The sequence below is a fragment of the Balaenoptera acutorostrata genome, chromosome 11, assembly GCF_949987535.1.
Source record: "Balaenoptera acutorostrata chromosome 11, mBalAcu1.1, whole genome shotgun sequence".
Taxonomy (NCBI): Eukaryota; Metazoa; Chordata; class Mammalia; order Artiodactyla; family Balaenopteridae; genus Balaenoptera; species Balaenoptera acutorostrata.
In genome coordinates, this window is record NC_080074.1 from 61,117,470 (window position 1) to 61,136,092 (window position 18,623).

Sequence of the window (18,623 nt, forward strand, 5' to 3'; positions counted from 1 at the left end):
AGCAGGGAGATCCCGAGCCCACCTGCTGTGGGGCTTTGGGTGGTGATTTTCTGGTTAAGAGATGGAGGCGTGGAATCAGCAGTGGGCCCGGGACCCGCCAGACCCCAGAAAAGTTTCTGTCTGGCGGAGGTATGAGTATTATTAGGGGCTGGAACTGTGGGGCTGGCTGGAGGCGCCGTATCCCAGCCTGGAAACCCTTGTCGGGGAGCGGGAAGTTTTTCATGGAAAAAACAAACAAACAAAACAAAACCCCGAAAGGCCTTTTGCGCAAAAGTGAAATTTCCCCTCTTATTTGGGACAACAGGCAGCCCCAAACCTGAGCAGCGTTCACGTGTGTGCTGGGGCTGGAATTCCTCCCGGGCTTCTCCGTGCTGCCTGCCCGCTGGGAAGGGGCACAGGCAGCTGGGCCGGAGGACCAGGGCTAAGAGCCTTCCTGGTTGGCTCTTAGTCCTGCCCTTCTCAGGGTCCGGGGACCTTTCTCAACCGAGGCTGTAAGACTTCGCAGAGGAATATGTGCTTGGAATGGATCCTGGCTTTTCGTCTCTGCGTGCCTCAGTTTCCTTCTCTGTAGAATGGAGACGATGATCCTACCTCCTGGATTTGAGGTGGATAAAAACCTCTGAAGGGATTTGTAAACTGTTGGTCACGTTACGGGAAGCGCCACGGTTGCGGGCGGCCAGGCTGTGTGTGGGGGGACCTTTGGCCTCAGGAAAGCTCAGCTACCGTCTCCCACACCCGTGTGAGTGTCCGGCCCAGGGCAAAGGGCTCTGTAGGAGCGGAGCAGCCGGGCCCCATTTCCCAGCCCTATGATCAGTAACTCCTCCCTGTTGCCTCGCCCCTCTCCTGCCTCCGTGTCCTTCCATATTTTTAGTGGCTTGGCTTCTGCTTCTGGTGGCAATTGCTGCTGCCTGGATATGTGCCTGAAGGTGGAGATGAAACAGCCCTTTCTGGTTCTCTTTGAAGGCTTTCCTAGTTCAGAGAAAATGTATCTCGTCATCTTAAATGACTGATCTTCCCCAGAGAGACAGCCTGGGGATGGGGTGGGGACCGGACCCTCTGTTTGGTTCGATGGCCAAGTGGCCTCTGCAGGTGCCTTGCCGTGGGGGCGGGGGTCTGTGCCCAGGAAGGTCGGGTGCTAGCCCGGCACAGTTCTTCCTTTACCTTCTCAGTCTGTGAGTTCAGGGCAGGACTAGGGTCTGAGGGATATTTTGCTACTGATTAGCAATCTGAGGCTCCAACTTGGGTTTCTCTTTATAACTCTGTGTACACCCCAACCTCCCAGCGCGGGCTCCTTAAGGCCAGTGGGAGTAGCCCAAAGTGAAGTGGTTTAATTTGTTAGGGTTGCATGGTCTGGGGAGTGAGGAGTCCCTGTTCCAGGCTCTCTGGCCTCACCTTCTGGGGGGCCTTGTGAGGCTCAGATTTCTGGGCCTCGGTTTCCCCAAGTACAGTATGAAGCAGGGGATTGCAGTAGTCCTGTGGCTAGGAAAGGAACTCTTTCTGGTTTTCAGCTGTGTCATCGATGACACTTGGCGAGAGTGATTCTCTGCAGGCCACTGAAGTGCCGGAGTGTCAGAGCATATTTGCAGAGAAGTTGTGTCATGTTTTGGACAAGGAGACGCAGACCCTGTCTGGCTCAGGGTTTTGCTGCCGCGGTCACTGGTGCAGGAGTCGAGGACTGGGCTCCACCTGAGGTTTCCCACCCCACTAGGCAGTGGGCGGGGTGGAGCTCTGGGGTTTCCTGCAGAAACCCAAGTCCCATGCATGCTCGGAACAAGGCTGCCGCAGATTTTGTGGTGGCACAGCTTTGTGTTGGGGGGAAATAAAAATTCAGCATTATCACCACAAATTTCAGTTACAGGTGGGATTACTGTCATTTAGTTTTGTCTCTGAAAGTCCTATGTGGCCTTGAGATGTTTTCCCAACAATATGAGTAGGATGCCTGGAAACAAGGAGAGGCCCTTCTCTTAGAAACCACTTTTCTGTACTTGGACCTGTAGTTTTAAGGTGAGTGGAGAGCAAGCTGGAGATGAGAAAGCTGACAAGCCTCCGTCTGGGTGCTGGCAAAGCTGGAGTAAAATACCAGGCTGGTGCCTTACGTGCTTGCTCTCAGCTCATCCTCACAGGAACCCTGGAAGGCAGTAGTATTTCTGTTTTACAGCCAAACACGTGGAGGCTCAGAGAGGTCCTGAGCATTTCCTGGAAAAAAACTGAGATTGAAATGTCTCAGTTGCAGTTGCCTGGTGGGGGGACTCCCAGGGGTTCTCTACTGCTCAGGCCATGGGCTGGCTTGCATCTCTGGCTCATTGTCATTTTGGCAGATAATATTAATCAGCAGACACTGGTCACTCCCCATTTCTTGATTCCTGACAGAGGTTTGCCCTCCTTCTCCCATCCTGGGAAGTGTCACTTCCTTATTGGTGACCACTGAGCAAGATGGTTGATAACCCCACTACCCAGAGGGGTCAGGCTGTCTTGTGTTCAAATCTCTACTCTTCCTCTCCTCTTGGGCAAGTTACTTCACTTCCCTGAGCCTCTCTCTGTTCTTCTGTAAAGTGGGGCAAAACCCACAGTGCCCCCTTTATCCATGCAAGGTCTAGGGAGGTCAAGATCTGCACACAGTCGGCCTCAACAGTTGTCAGAATCTTTGTCATCCATTTTCCTTCCAAGGCTCCTCACAAAAAAAGATAAGGACCTCTTGGGGGTTTGCCAAACAGACAGCAGTGTTCTCTTTGAAACTCGGTTTGCGGTTTAGACAGACAGCTTGCTTCGGTTTGCAACCAAGCCAGTGTCTAGCTGCACCTGCTCATGGTCCGGGGAACAGTGACCCTGTAGTCCTCTCTTGAGGTGCCTTAAAAGTCCTAAGTGGCTGTGGCGGGAGGTGGCCCGTCTGTATTCCGGGCAATCCCTCGCAGGGGCTGGGCCTGGTGGACCTGTGAATGCGGATGCAGATGGACCTTTCTCCCAGTTGCTTTTTTTGATAGAGGTCTGGGCTGCACTGCCTAAAGTCTGGATTAGGATGCTCTTTGCTCTAATACAGTGGGGCAAACTGCGGCAGGCCAACCCCAAACACCAGAAAGTCAGGTATATCACTTTGAACTGATGCGATTTTCAAACAGAAGTATTTTCAACAATTTCTCCCCTCCCCCCCATCCTGTAATAAAGAATATTGAATGTAGTTCCCTGTATGTTACAAGAGGACCCTGTTGTTTATCTATTTTATATACAGTAGTTTATATCAGCAAATTAATTGACATTTAAAAATTCATATTTGTCATTTTTATATCATTTCATTCTATTTAAAATACCTTTATTTTAAAAAATCATCATTTCTGGTTAAAAAATATTATTTACTACGGCCTTTTTTTTTAATATTAGGAGGATTTGTAGTGCTATCCCCTTTTCATTCCTGATACTTGTGATTTAGTGTTGCTGTATTTCCTTTGTTAAGTTGGCTAGGGTTTTATATATCTTACTAATCTTTCAAAAACTCAATATTAAGCCATGTAAATATCCTATACTATCTATATATTTCTATATAACTAATTTTTACCTATATTATTTACCTTTTATTTTATTTTATTTGATTTGGACTGGCTGTTTTCTCTTTCATGTAATTAAGATAGACAATTAGTCTATTTATGTTCCTGCCTTTCTCCTTTATAATAGTTACTTATAGGGCTTTATTTATCCCACTAAGTACCTCTTTTTCTGCACCCCAGATGTTTAGATATATCATAATTTATTACAGTTTGGTTTAAACTAAATAAAAAGATAGTTTGATTTCCTTTTTATCCATGGACTTTTAGGCAGTGTTTATTTTTAATGTCCATGCTTTCTAGTTATCTATTTGTTATTCATTTCTATATTAAGTTGACCATGATCAAAGAACATATACTGAATGATTTCAGTCTTTGAATTTGTTGAGGGTTCGTCCCACTTATTGTGAATGCCAGTAAGTGTTTCTTGTGTATTTATAATCATTAGCATGTTGTTATTGCTAATGGTATTGTGAGAAGTTTGGGGAATGAGAAAAAGTATATTGGATTAGATACCAAAGCTCCTCTCCAGGTGCTTTTTAGATGGAGATGTTAAAAAGTTAAAATGTCTCCTGCTACTAAGGTTCTTGACGCAGATTTTACTATACCAATTAGATCCATACAGAGTTAGAATTTGGAAGGGCACAGTGTATTCGGGATCAATGTTCTGTTCATTTTGACTTTTCTACCGGTTAGGAAGTCATGGAAACATGTGGGTTTTTCTCTGAAGTCTTGTTGAACCTCCAACTTCCTAGAGAAGCTATTTTGATGGATAAGAAAGTAGTGACATGGTTTTGCTTCTGTGTATCTGATCCTTGGATCACAGTCAATGGTACTATGTTTTTAAATCGTACCTACAATGGTAGCCTCTCTTTGTGAATTAATTCTATATTGTTCTAAGAGTCATTACAAGAGTTTCGGCCAGAAGTTCCTCCAGCCTTTCCAAATTTAATGGGCCTCTATTCACCTTAATTATTAACATTTTCCTGTTTAAAATTCCTAAACTGCTTTCTCTTCCTACACTCATAATAATACTGTATTATAATAAAGAGAAGCTCTAGCCCCATATCATTTTTCAATCTATATACTGAAAAAATTCCAAATAAAGTCTAAAAATAATTTTTAATTAAAAATGGATTTTCTAAAAATAGGATTACAGTTAACTTATGGAAATATTTAGGAAAAATGACACCCTTATAATATTAGGCTTGTTAAATAGAGTATAATGTCTCTGGTTTTAATCTACCCTTGCAGTCACACAGTAGCTATTAAGGAATTTTAAAATATAAGTCCTGATCTCATAAATATTTTTGCTAGAGATTTAAAAAATAATTTTATTGAAAACTATCATTTATTCCATGATATTTTCTAACTGATTAGCATTTAAATATAAGAAAGCATAAAATTAGCAAAGCATTATCTGACTTTGAGTTTGTGATTTAGATGGAATTTGTGTACCATGAAATATATATGCATCAAGAAATACAGGAAAACCATGATTTGGAGTGAATTTTTGCCTTTTAAAATCATAGCAAATGTAATTTACTACATAATATTAAATATTTGTTTATATAAAATTTTCTCATATAGTACAGACTTTTCAGTCTGTTTCTCTCTGCCTATCAATTTGGCTGCTGTGACAGTTACCACAAAGTTTTTCTTTGTCGATGTCCTCATGGATAACAGCCCTGGAGTCTGCACTTATGTCTTCATAATTGACTTTATGATTACTTCTCTCCCAGTGGAATCCATTACCGAGGGTGAGCAAAACCTCAATGCTGAAATATCTTGAAGAAGGTTTCACAGGAGTGAAAATAACTAAGGCCCACATAAACACCACTGTTGATACTCTAGCTCATGATCATGGACTCTGGACAACACAAGGTTGCTATGGTCCTTAAATATGCAAGAGTACCCCCATTATCCTTATTTTAAGTGGTACGAAGCATACTAGAATTCAGGAGAGGAACTTTCCTTAAGTTTACTCACCCTGACTAAAGAGTGAGATCCCTTGAATTGATGCAGCTTTGGTAGAAAGTCATTCACTGCAGTGTAAGGATTGGAATGATCAACAGATTCTCTCTCTGATTCAAAAAGAGGGCTAAATGATTTTGATATTTTTAATTAAACAATTACTAATGGAAGTTCAATATTTATAATGAGGCAATAAAAATGCATGTATTTGGGGGAGTGGCTTTGATCTGAGAAAATGAACATATATTTGGAAATAGCTTTAGAGAATTTTGTTTTATCTAGTCTTAGCGATTTTTTGATGTTAATAATTTTAACATACCAATAACGTCTACTTTTATTCTGTTTTCAAAGATGGATACAATTATAATGGAAACTAAATAAATTGAGGTGTAATAAGGGTAAAATATTTTAAATATATTTATTACTGTTATTACTGTTGTGTTGTGATTCAGACATGGACTTGGCTATCATAATGACTCAAACACTATCATTGATATTATATGTACTACTCCTGCTTTAGATAATATGGAATATTCCTAATTTAGATTGTATGTAATACTCTCATTTTAGATACACATAATTTTTAACTATAAATATATTAAGAATAGAAATTCAGAATGTGAGTAAAATTACACGAGAAAATATGCTACTTTCTTACTGAGTTCCTTGCAAAAATATGATTTAAATAAAATAACCAAAGAACTTCTTTCACTGCTTAATAGAATAACAGTTTTAGAAGCCAGATGATATGTAACCCCAATTCTTGCATCTTCTTGACATAAAAATTCTTTTATATGCAATATCTCATTAAGGTGTAAATAATGTATTTCTACATTTCAGAGAGTATTGATGGCACTAGAATCAAAGCCATAATTTCATTTATTTTGCCTTTTCCCTCTCAGCAGGTTTCTGGCATGGCTGACAGGGGAACAAGCAATCACTCAAAAGTGACTGACTTCATTCTTTTAGGCTTCAGGGTCCTCACAGAGCTCCACATTCTCCTCTTCCTGATATTTCTGCTTGTCTATGCCATGATCCTTCTAGGGAATGTCAGCATTATGGTCATTATTATCACCGATCCCTGGCTGAACACGCCAATGTATTTCTTCGTGGGCAACCTCTCCTTCATTGATCTCTTCTGTTCATCTGTTATTGTACCCAAGGCGATGATCAACTTCTGGTCTGAGAGCAAGTCCATCTCCTTTGCAGGCTGTGTGACCCAGCCCTTTCTCTTTGCCCTCTTCATTGTGACTGAGGGATTTCTCCTGGCAGCCATGGCTTATGACTGCTTCATTGCCATCTGCAGCCCACTCCTCTACTCTGTCCACAACACGTCTCTGTGCTCAGTTGGTGGTTGGTTCCTATTTTTGTGGCTGCATCAGCTCAATTCTTCAGACCAGCATGACATTTACTTTATCCTTTTGTGCTTCTCGGGCCATTGACCACTTTTACTGTGATACTCGCCCACTTGAGAGACTATCTTGTTCTGACCTCTTCATCCATAAAATGGTTTCTTTCTCCTTATCTGGCATCATTATCTTGCCTACCATCATAGTTATTATTGTTTCTTATTTGTATATCGTGTCCACAGTTCTAAAGATACCCTCCACTGAGGGACGTAAGAAAGCCTTCTCCACCTGCAGCTCTCACCTGGGAGTCGTGAGTGTACTGTATGGTGCTGTATTTTTTATGTATCTCACTCCTGACAGATATCCTGAGCTGAGTAAAGTGGCCTCATTATGTTACACCCTAGTCACTCCCATGTTGAATCCTTTGATTTACTCTTTGAGAAACAAAGATGTCAAAGAGGCTCTGAGGAAGATCCTGGGGGAAAAGATATTTTTATTTAATTCTATTTGAACAGTAACATAACTGAAAGACCTGGGCATTGTAATAACTTGCGGAAACACTGACTCAAAACAAATGTACCATTGAGCTTAGAAATTTTAATCTTAGAGAGCTTATTTATTTGAATTCCATGAAATTACAGCCAAAGAATACATTTGAACTATATTTTGTCTGGCTGTTGATTTTGGAATGGAGTGACTTCCTCTGTACATCATCTTCATTTTGGGTAAAGATAATGATTGCCATGTAATTTGCTTTTAGGAAAATATATTCCAACTTTGCTGCTGACTCTTTGAGGTTATTGGTTGGGATGTATTGTTTATCTTGGGTCCGTTACACATGTTATGTGGATATGTAGGTAATTGGTAGAGGTAACACAATGTGATGTAATAAGCCAGACAGAACAGAATATCAGATTTCCTGAAGCCATCTTCGTGAAAGCTTAGTGAGAGAATCAGATACTCTGCAGTGCACAGAGACTGAAGGGTGACACGTAAGTAACTCTTAATTGTCCAGAGGCTAAATGAGTGACACATTTATTTCATGGTTTCTCTGACTTGAATCATTATTATTTCTCCCCCTCATTTGAATATCTACTAAACTGACAAAGTATTTTTGAAAATTCTCCCTTTTCACATGAAAACTATAATAAAAATAAACAAGAGTAAAGATAATTCATATTTTATTATATATGTGTTAGTGAGAATTCATTCATCAAATTAATATTTACTGAATTTTGATATACTCTTTGCCCTATAAAAATTCCTAGGTAGAAATAATTTCTGTACTTGAGCTCACAATAATTGAGGGAAAATAGCTGAATAGAGAGCTAGCATTCATATGGTAAACCCAGTGAATAAAGGCATGTATAGAAAATACAAAGAGAGTGCAGCCACTAAAGATGACTGATCTAAATAATCAGGGTAAACTTTGTAAGTACATTTTAAAACATAACTGGAATTGAGCAAGGTGCAGTAGAAATGTTTCTGTGCAAAGGAAATAAAATAACTACATGTTAAACTTCCTGAAGTTTAATACCTGATTTTTAAAAAAAATTAATTTATTTATTATTTATGGCTGTGTTGGGTCTTCGTTTCTGTGCGAGGGCTTTCTCTAGTTGCGGCAAGCGGGGGCCACTCTTCATCGCGGTGCGCGGGCCTCTCATCATCGCGGCCTCTCTTGTTGCGGAGCACAGGCTCCAGACGCGCAGGCTCAGTAATTGTGGCTCACGGGCCTAGTTGCTCCGCGGCATGTGGGATCTTCCCAGACCAGGGCTCGAACCCGTGTCCCCTGCATTGGCAGGCAGACTCCCAACCACTGCGCCACCAGGGAAGCCCAATACCTGATTTTTAATACACAAGAGAAGGAGTGAGAGATAAGGAAATTCATGGAAATCGTGCAGACCTATATAACAAGAAAAGGAAGATGTCCTTTATTGTGTTGGAAGCGGGGAACCACTGGGGATTTTTTTTAAAGGATATATTGTGTTCAAATTGGAATTTAATAAAAATCACATTGGTAATTTGTGGTAGATAGATATTCATGGAAGAAGTAGATAATCATGGAAAGTGTGTGATTGTCCAAGTAAGAGGTTACAGTGGCTTTAATGATGGCAGTCTTACACGAGACAGTGAAGAGAGGGACTATCTTTAAAACTACAGGTAATCTAAGCTGAATATTGATTGATGGCTGATAAAATGAGAAATGGGTGGAAGTCAGTGATGACTTCTAATGTTTGAGCATCTCTCATTGGGGAAATGCTGCCTCACAAAATGAGGAGGAAAATATGAATAATAATAGTTAATCATTAAGAGTTAAGAAAATAAGCTCAAGATTCAGACTGAGCTTTCAAATTCTGGTTTTGCCTATGTGCTCGACAGTCAACTGTCTTGACTTTGCAGTGACTCTGGTTTCTCAGTTTAACGTAAGATTACTAATGTCCAGTGGGCAAAGACCCTATACATGGGATTTAGGTGAGCTGGAACTAAAAACAATTATGAACCACTTTCATTGAAGGTTTGTTCCATTATAGGAGTGCTGCATGAAAGATTCTGTATTTTACACCCAAAGGAGTGCTAGTATAATATGCCTAAATAACTTAAAGACCACACTGGTCTATAATATTATTACTTCTGTAAATTCATCTTGTGACATCGCATTACATTTATAATTATAGCTGATTGTAGTGTCATAACTAATAAGATTTTCTTAACTTAAATGATAGTGTTCATGGTATTGAATCCTCACTCAGCTGCTGCCACACCAATAACAATTATATTAAAAAGTTTTAGCCTACTTTTAACATTCGGGTTTTTATATAAGAAATATCTATAATAAATTAGTTATTTAATAATAACTTCTTATTTATTATTCTAAATAATAAATATGTATAATTATTATAAATAAGTAAATTGTAAATTTTCCATTTCCTTGTGTAGCTTATCATTTTTTAGGTGAAAATTAAAGCTTCATTCAAAAAAAGATATTTCTGAGTCATTGCTCTAAAACGCAAATCCTTGGATCTAAAAAAAGATCTGCTCATTATTTTTTCCAAAACACTTTATTGAGGAATAATTGGTGTGAAATAAACAGTATGCATTCAAAGTGCACAATTCTGTGAGTTTTGGCTTCAATGAAAACACCACCACATCAAGATACAGAACATTTCCTTCATTTCTCAAAGATTTATTATGCCTCTTTCCAGTCCATGCTCACCTCCAAACCCATTTCCAGATAACCAATGATCTGAATGATATATATTGGAATCATACATTATGTGCTCTTTTCTCTCAGACTTCTTTCACTGAGTAAAATGATTCCGAGATTTATTTATTTTGTCACGTATAAGTTAACTCATTCTTTTTATTGCTGAGTAGTATTCCATTTTTCCATTGTACACATATACCAAATTTTGTTTATGCGCTCTTAAATAAATGGGCAATTGATGTGTGTTCAGTTTTTAGATATTGTAAATAAAGCTGGTATGAATGTTCATATGTATTTGCCTAGACTTGTTTTCCTTTATCTTTGGTAATGTTGAAGATTGAGATGCTTAATTCTTATAATAAATATACGTTTGACTTTTGAAGAGACTACCAGGGAAACATCTGGAAATAAACAATAAACCAAGAAATATTAATGCAATAAAATTTACTAAATCTCAGGAAGAATAGCGAGAATCTATGACAGTTGAGCCAGGACCCACTCCCTCCCTGCCCTGTCTCACCCCAGCATAGGACAAAGTGTACTCAGGCAAGTGCAGGCAGGAACATAGAGATCCCTCTGCCCCTAGATCCCAAACAAAGGCTACCATATCCCCTTGAGAGTGGCAGCTGCAAACATTTCTTATCCCCTCCAGCTCCATATTTGAAGAAACTCTATTCAGGGCAAGAGTAACTAAAACGTCTGGTGATCTCTACCCAGCCCCCATTCATAGGGTAAAAGCTCTACCCTAAGCATGCCAGGCCAAGAATACTGGGCCCCAATTGCATCTGCTGCAGTTCCCTCAAAGGACAGAAGCTCTATGCTCAGAAGACCATAGGCTACTGGCCTCACTCCGATACTGGCTCCTAAAGCAGAGGTGTCATTCTGAGTGAACTGGTCCACTGTTCCTGCTCCAGTTCCAGAACAGGTGAACACAGGTTTTACCTAGAATGAAAGGTGTACCATAGTAACAGAGGCCTCCACAGCTTTCTCCAAGTGAACTGACTTCATTTGGAAAAAATGTGTGGGAAATTTCAAGCTTAAGTGAACTCCAAAACTTAATAAATATTTGGTGATAAACAATTAAGAGGAGGCTGGTGGCTCCATGAGAGCAAAAAGCTAACTGCGGACCAACTAGAAGGTTATCAGAAAGAATCAAGGAAGGAGGCAGCTAAGCAAGACCCTTCTGGGGTTCAGACAAACCTCAAAGACTCCTTTGCAGTCGTAGCCCTGCTACAGCCAGTCGGGCGAGCTCCCTGCTCCCCACTTACCCCTACACTGCAGTCAGGGCCCCATCACAGGTGGTTGTCACACACAGTCCACACAAGGGATGCCCCTTGGCTCTGGTGGCCTCGGGGGATGGGACTTCTAGACCCCGAACATCATCTCCTACACAAGGCCACTCCTTCAAGACTGGGAGAGATAGCTGCTTCACCTGATACACAGAAAAAAACACAAAGAGTGGAGCAAAATGAGGAGATAGAAGAATATGTTCCAAATTAAAGAACAAGATAAAACCTCAGAAAAAAAAAGACCTTAATGAACAGAGATAAGTAATCTACCTGATAAAGAGTTCAAAGTAATGGTCATAAAGATACTGAGAGACCTCAGGAGAAGAAAGGATGAACACAGTGAGAACTTCAACAAAGAGACAAAAAATATAAGAAAGTACCAAACAGTGGTCACAGAACTGAAGAATACAATAGCTAAACTGAAAAACACTCTGGAGGGATTCAGAGGCACACTAGATAAGTAGCAACTAGAATCAGTGACCTGTGTCAATGAAAATTCAATTAACAATCAAGTTATGAAGAAGAAAGGAATATTTATTCAAGCCAAACTGAGGATTAAAATCTGGGAGACAGCCTCTTAGAAAGCTCTGAGAACTGTTCCACCTGTTAGAAGTTAAAAGCACATCAAATGAGATATAGATATTTACATAAAGTTCACCAAAGATACATAGTCCAGGTAAGCATGTGCAAGGCAAACAGAAAGTCACTATGACCCCTACAGAGTTGGCAAAGAACTCTGTTCTTTTAAGAAGTTGCACTGCTAGCATCAGAAAAAAAGAAGAAGATGATCTTTATGGTCAAGCAGGCATTCCCATCTTTAGGAGCTCTGCTTAATGTGTAATGCAGATACACACTGCACATTAGGGAGGGAGGGAGGAGGCCAAATAGTTACAGAGAGAAAATTTTATGTTTAATTTTTCTTGTCCTGCCTTTAAATATAAATTTTATTTCATCACCTGGAAGACAGGGCAGAAAAAAATCATCCAAAGAAGCAGCAAATACAAACAAACAAAAACCATAAAAAAGAATTAAAAAAAGTGAAGATAGCTTAAGGGACATATGGAACAGCATCAAGCAGAATAACATACACATTCTAGGGGTCCCAGAAGGAAAAGAATGAGAGAAAGGGGAATAAAACTATTTGAAGAAATAATGGCTGAAAATTTCCCTAACCTGGAGAAAAAAACAGACATCCAGGTGCAGGAAGCACAGAGTGCCGGGAAAGATAAATGCAAAGAGATCCACACCAAACACATTAAAATTAAAATGTCAAAAACTAAAGATAAAGAGGGAATCTTAAAAGTAGCAAGCAAAAAGCAACTTGTTACATACAAGGGTGCCCCCGTAAGATGATCAACTGATTTCTTCAGCAGAAACTTTTCAGGACAGAAGAGAATGGCATGACATACACAGAGGACTGAGAGGAAAAAAATTCCAACCAAGAATAATCTACCTGGTAAGGTTATCATACAGAATTAAAGGAGAGATTAAGAGTTTTCCAGACCAGCAAAAGTTAAAGGAATTCATCACCACTAAACTGGACCTACAAGAAGTGTTAAAGTGACTCTTTTAGCTTAATTTCCAAAATATACAAACAGCTCTTACAACTCAATAACAGCAACAACCACAAAAACCCAATCAAAGAATGGGCAGACAACGTAAACAGACATATCTCCAAAGAAGACATACAGATGGCCAATAGGCACATGAAAAGATGCTCATCACTGCTAATTATTAGAGAAATGCAAGTCAAAACTACAATGAGGCGCCACTTCACACCAGTCAGAATGGCCATCATTAAAAAGTCTACAAATAACAAACGCTGGAAAGGGTATGGAAGAAAGAGAACCCTCCTACACTGCTGATGGGAATGTACATTGGTGCAGCCACTGTGGAAAACAGTATGGAGGTTCATCAAAAAACTAACATAGAGTTGCCATGTGATCCAGTAATCCCACTCCTGGGCATATATCCGGAGAAAACTCTAATTCAAAAAGATACATCTGCCCCTATGTTCACTGCAGCACTATTTGCAGTAAGCAAGACATGGAAACAACCTAAACGTCCATCGACAGACAAATGGAAAGAAGATGTGGTACATATGTACAATGGAATATTACTCAGCATAAAAAAATGAAATGATGTCGTTTGCAGCAACATGGATGGGTCTAGAGATTATTATACTGAGTGAAGTCAGAAAGAGAAAGACAAATACCTTATGATATCACTTATGTGTGGAATCTAAAATGTGACTCAAATGAACTTATCTATGAAACAGAAACAGACTCACAGACTTAGAGGACAGACTTGTGGTTGCCAAGGTGGAGGGAGTGGGAAGGAGGTATGGATGGGGAGTTCGGGATTAGCAGATGCAAACAGTTATATATAGAATAGATAAACAACAAGGTCCTACTTTGAAACACAAGGATCTGGCCTTCCTTGGTGGTGCAGTGGTTAAGAACCTGCCTGCCAGTTCAGGGGACACGGGTTTGATCCCTGGTCCGGGAAGATCCCACATGCCGTGGAGCAACTAAGCCGGTGTGCCACAACTACTGAGCCTGCACTCTAGAGCCTGCGAGCTACAACTACTGAGCCCGTCTGCCATAACTACTGAAGCCCGTGCGCCTACAGCCCATGTTCCGCAACATAGAGAAGATACCACAATGAGAAGCCCGCGCACCATAAGAAAGAGTAGCCCCCACTCGCCACAACTAGAAAAAGCCTGTGTGCAGCAACGAAGACCCAACACAGCCAAAAATAAATAATAAATTAATTAATTTTTTAAAAAAGAAGAAAAACGCAAGGATCTATATTTAATATTCTATAATATAATGGAAAAGAATATGAAAAAGAATAAAAAATAAATAAAGGGACTCCTTTAAACTGAAAAGAAAAAGTACTATTTAGTAAAAAGGAGACATTTGAAAGTAAAAATCTCACTGGTAAAGGCAAATATATAGTAAAAGTAGTGGTTTAACCACTTGTGAAGCTACTATGAAGATTAAAAGACAAACATAGTAAAATGAACAGTAACTACAATAATTAGTTGAGGTATACGCAAAATAAAAAGATGTAAAATACAACATCAAAAACAACACGTGAGGTGAATGAAAATTTATTTAGAGTGCATTCAAGCTTAAGTTGCTGTCAACTTAAAACAGCAACCTTTATTTGCTTTATCTTTATATATATAATATATATATTATATTTTACATAATGCTTACTGAATAAGCTGTTAAATATTTTGATCATCACTCCTTTTGGTAACTACTAAAACAATTGAATCATAAGTCAAAATTCTTTTCATTAAAAAAACACTTTGTCATATGGCAACTCCTGTCAGTTCTTGCAAACCTTGAAAGAGGGAACAATTTCAATGTTATAAGATCTTTTTTTCAGAATAAAAAAAGGAGAAAAAAATTCCCCATCTTTTAATGATGTTAAGACAAGCTTGAGTCCAAAATGTGCCATGATTAGTATGAGGAAACCAAATAGTGCTTTGTCTTGATGATGAACATATACACAATAATTCTAAATAAAATTCAATAAAACCCTTTGAAAATGTATCTCAGGACAAATTCAGATATAATATAATTGGCAAATATTTTCTATTTTCTTTTTTTTTTCTTTTCCTTACATGTTTACATTTTCAACGACCAAAAATTTTTTCAATATAAGAGGTAAACATCCTTATTACAGATCATTTGGATAATGTATACAAACATAGATAAACTGAAAGGAGGAAAACCTTATACCTAGTCCTACCACCCAGAAAGAACTGTTTAGTTTCTATTTTGATATATTTCATTTGTCTTTTTGTGTGATGCCCAGATATTTATAGATTTTTTTTTCACACACACACACACCTGTATTTTATTTTTACAAGAGATAAATAAACTGACACCAAGCATTGTAAATGGATGACCACAACAAAAGCAACAATGATTGCAATTACCAAACACGAAACACACTCATACTGTCATAATATTGACATTCAGTCCATTAATCCTCCACTGTAACAGCTCCTTTACTTTGCAGTGATAATTGACTTGTATATTTTTTGCCTCTGAGTCCTTGTGGGATTTTTTTTTAATGCAAACAGAAAATTACAAAAATTATAATCATCCTCATCAGTTCACTCAGTCCCATGTAATTAATTTTTTTTTTCATCTTGATCTTTTGTTAGCAGTTTTATGAATTCATCAGTTTTCCATTAGAGTTCTGAAAATGCTTATTCATTCAGTTCAGCAGTATAGTCAGTTACCAGAAACCTGTACTTGTCAGAGTCTTTTCCATTAATTCCTTGAAGATGAAACCCTTTTATAGGAACATTTTTGCAAAAGCATCAAAGTACACCCAGAACTGTCTGTAAATGACAAAAGACTTAAAAATAACCACGGTTAAAGATTTAAAGAAAATTCATAATAATGCAATTGACAAGGAAATTTAGTTATTTCTGAGATATACATTCTGTTCATCCCTTTTTTGAAACAGGGATGAGATCTTACAGGACTCATTTTGATGAGGGCAAGAACTGAAGGAGGGGAGGAAAAACAGGACTGACAATGCCAGAGGCAACTTTATCTTGGGAGACAGGGAGGTGTTGGGGGCTTTGCACATTGCTAGTTATTTCCAGCCAACCTCCCCGCCTCAGGACTATATGATGGGGATGGAAACCAAGTAACTAGGAAATAATTGGGATTCTTAACCGTTTTGGAAGTTCCATTCTATCACAGTACCTGGAATCTTTGCCTTAGATTTAGTCAGAGTTGACAGTAGCCACCAGATGGCGGCAAACTGCAGCTGCATGAAATGTTTGCTTCTGTAGCAAGAACCCTCCAGGAATCCTGAGCCGTTCTGCACGTCCTTGCCTGGATCATATCATTGACTTCACAATAATTAGGTACTTACTTTTAGGGAAAAAAATATTTTGGAACTCCTTCTATCATATTAAAGTAGAATTTAAAGCATTAGGAAATTGATTCAGCAGTATATAAAGAGCATAAAATATTATGACGAAGTTGATTATATCCCAGGAATGCAAAGTCGGTTTCATATTAGAAAATCAACTAATGTAGTTCACCACACTCATAGAAAACAGGGGGAAAAATCATTGTATCAACTCAAAAAAGGCATAAAACACACTTGATAATGTAGAGGAGGCAAAATTTTACCTCTGTCTTTTAGGGTTTTGCCAGTGCCTGATAATTAAATTGACATGAGACAGATTAATAGGAGAAAAGCATACAAATTTATTTAATATGTCTAACGTGACACAGGAGCACTTATAAAGGCATGAAGACCCAAAGAAGTGGCAAATCCTAAACGCTTTATACTAAGTTGAACAAATAGAGTCAATTGTGGAAAAGTAACTAAACTAAGTGGGGAGGCTAAAACAAGTTAAGAATTATTTTAACAAGGTCTGTGTTGTACAGAATTCTCTCAGTCTCAGTTCTCCATCCTGGGTGATAAGAGTGTCATGAGAGTTCTATCTCCTGCTTCCAGGAAGAAAAAGAGGAGACTCAGAGACCCTCTTGCACCTGCTCATTTTGTTAAAGTACCTTTAGGTCAAAATAATCCTTATGACAATGTGTCATGTTTGGGGTTGGCATATTCTGTCACCTTCAGTAAAATCAGGGAAATGTGAAGTAAGTATACAATGAGACATCATGACCCATGATTGTGTAAAAAAATTTTTAATGTGATTGCTACCAGCTCTTGACAAAGATGAGAATCAATGTGGCATTTTATATGCTGATGATGGGAATATAATTTGCCAGAACCTGTTTGGAGATGACTTGTTGTTATCTTCTAAAGTTGAGAAATACCCTATGATTCAATCATATTTGTAGACATGATTGTGTATTCAATCATGTCTACAAATAGTTTCATCAAATGCTTACCATATTTTTAACAAAATATTTCTTCTTGCATTCGTATTTTAATTTATGGTAATTGTTCTTTCTGATATGCATATGTTTGAATCTCCATTGATGCGATTTAAAAAGTCACAGCTATAAAAAGCTATATAAAAATTTTTAAATTAATGTTTTAATAATATATACCGGATAAGATTTTTAAAATAAGTCTAGTGCCATATCGATACTAAATAAAGTAGAATTCAGGCTAATGCAATTATAAATATGACAAAAAATGAATTTATATTAATAAAATATGTAACTAAATGGCATATATTATATAATACAATAAAGCAAAAATTATTGCAATGGACAGAATGACCAAAATAACCCAAGCAATACTTTAACACATTCAGTTTATGATATATCAAGAAAGTAAATGTTAATGAGATGTGAATAAAATTATTAATACATTTTAGTTAACAAATACTTTTACAACATGAAAACCTATAGAGGACAAAACTGTCTCTGATGGACTGAATGTCAATATTATGACATAGTATGAGTGTGTTTCATGTTTGGTAATTGCAATCATTGTTGCTTTTGTTGTGGTCATCCATTTACAATGCTTGGTGTCAGTTTATTTATCTCTTGTAAAAATAAAATACAGTGTGTGTGTGTGCAAAAACAAAACAAAACAAAACAAAAAAAACCCCAAAAACGATCTCTGAGCCACTGCCACATAATCTTTACCTCTGTGGGCTTTGGAGTCAGAAAGTTCAGGGTCCAGCCCTGGCCTTGGTAGTTACTGGCAATGTGATGTCAAGCATATTACTTAACTCTTCTAAGACACAATTTCTATACTCATAAGACATATTAATACAAATTATACATTTAATATATATAATGTTGCCTTCACCATAAGTCTGACTTGAGGAGTAAAGAAATACATGTGTACTTTATACAGTACCTAACATATATAGAAAGTATTTTTCATTAATATCAACTCTGAGAAAGTGCTGATGGAAAGTTTTCAAAACTTGACTCTTTTTCTAGGCAGGCCTCAAATCCATATTTAATTTAAAAATTCTAAGTATTGAATGAAAGTTTAGCAAGTTGAGCTCATATAAAATAAATACACAGTAATTTTTAAAGTTCTTAGTGGTCGAATTATCCATTAGGAAACAAAAGCTAATGAAGATTTTTGTCACAATAGCAACTAATACATGAAATGTATAATAATATGTTTACAGAAAAACTCGTGGCTCTCAAATATAGAAACTCTACAACATCGCTAAGTCTTGTAAAAAAGATGATGCCACAAATCAACAAAACAAAAAGAAACATGAAGATACAGAGAACAGATAGTGGTTACCAGAGGGGAACGGGTTGGGGGAGGAGGGTGTAGGATG

General features: G+C 38.1%; 1 protein-coding gene across 1 annotated transcript; it reads left to right on the forward strand.

The window, feature by feature from the left end:
- Positions 1-6,424: 6,424 nt before the first annotated feature.
- Positions 6,425-7,370, forward strand: LOC103012791 (olfactory receptor 9K2-like). The gene is given in 2 exon segments (XM_028165817.2): positions 6,425-6,837; positions 6,839-7,370. Coding segments are annotated over 2 exon segments (945 nt in total).
- Positions 7,371-18,623: the final 11,253 nt, after the last annotated feature.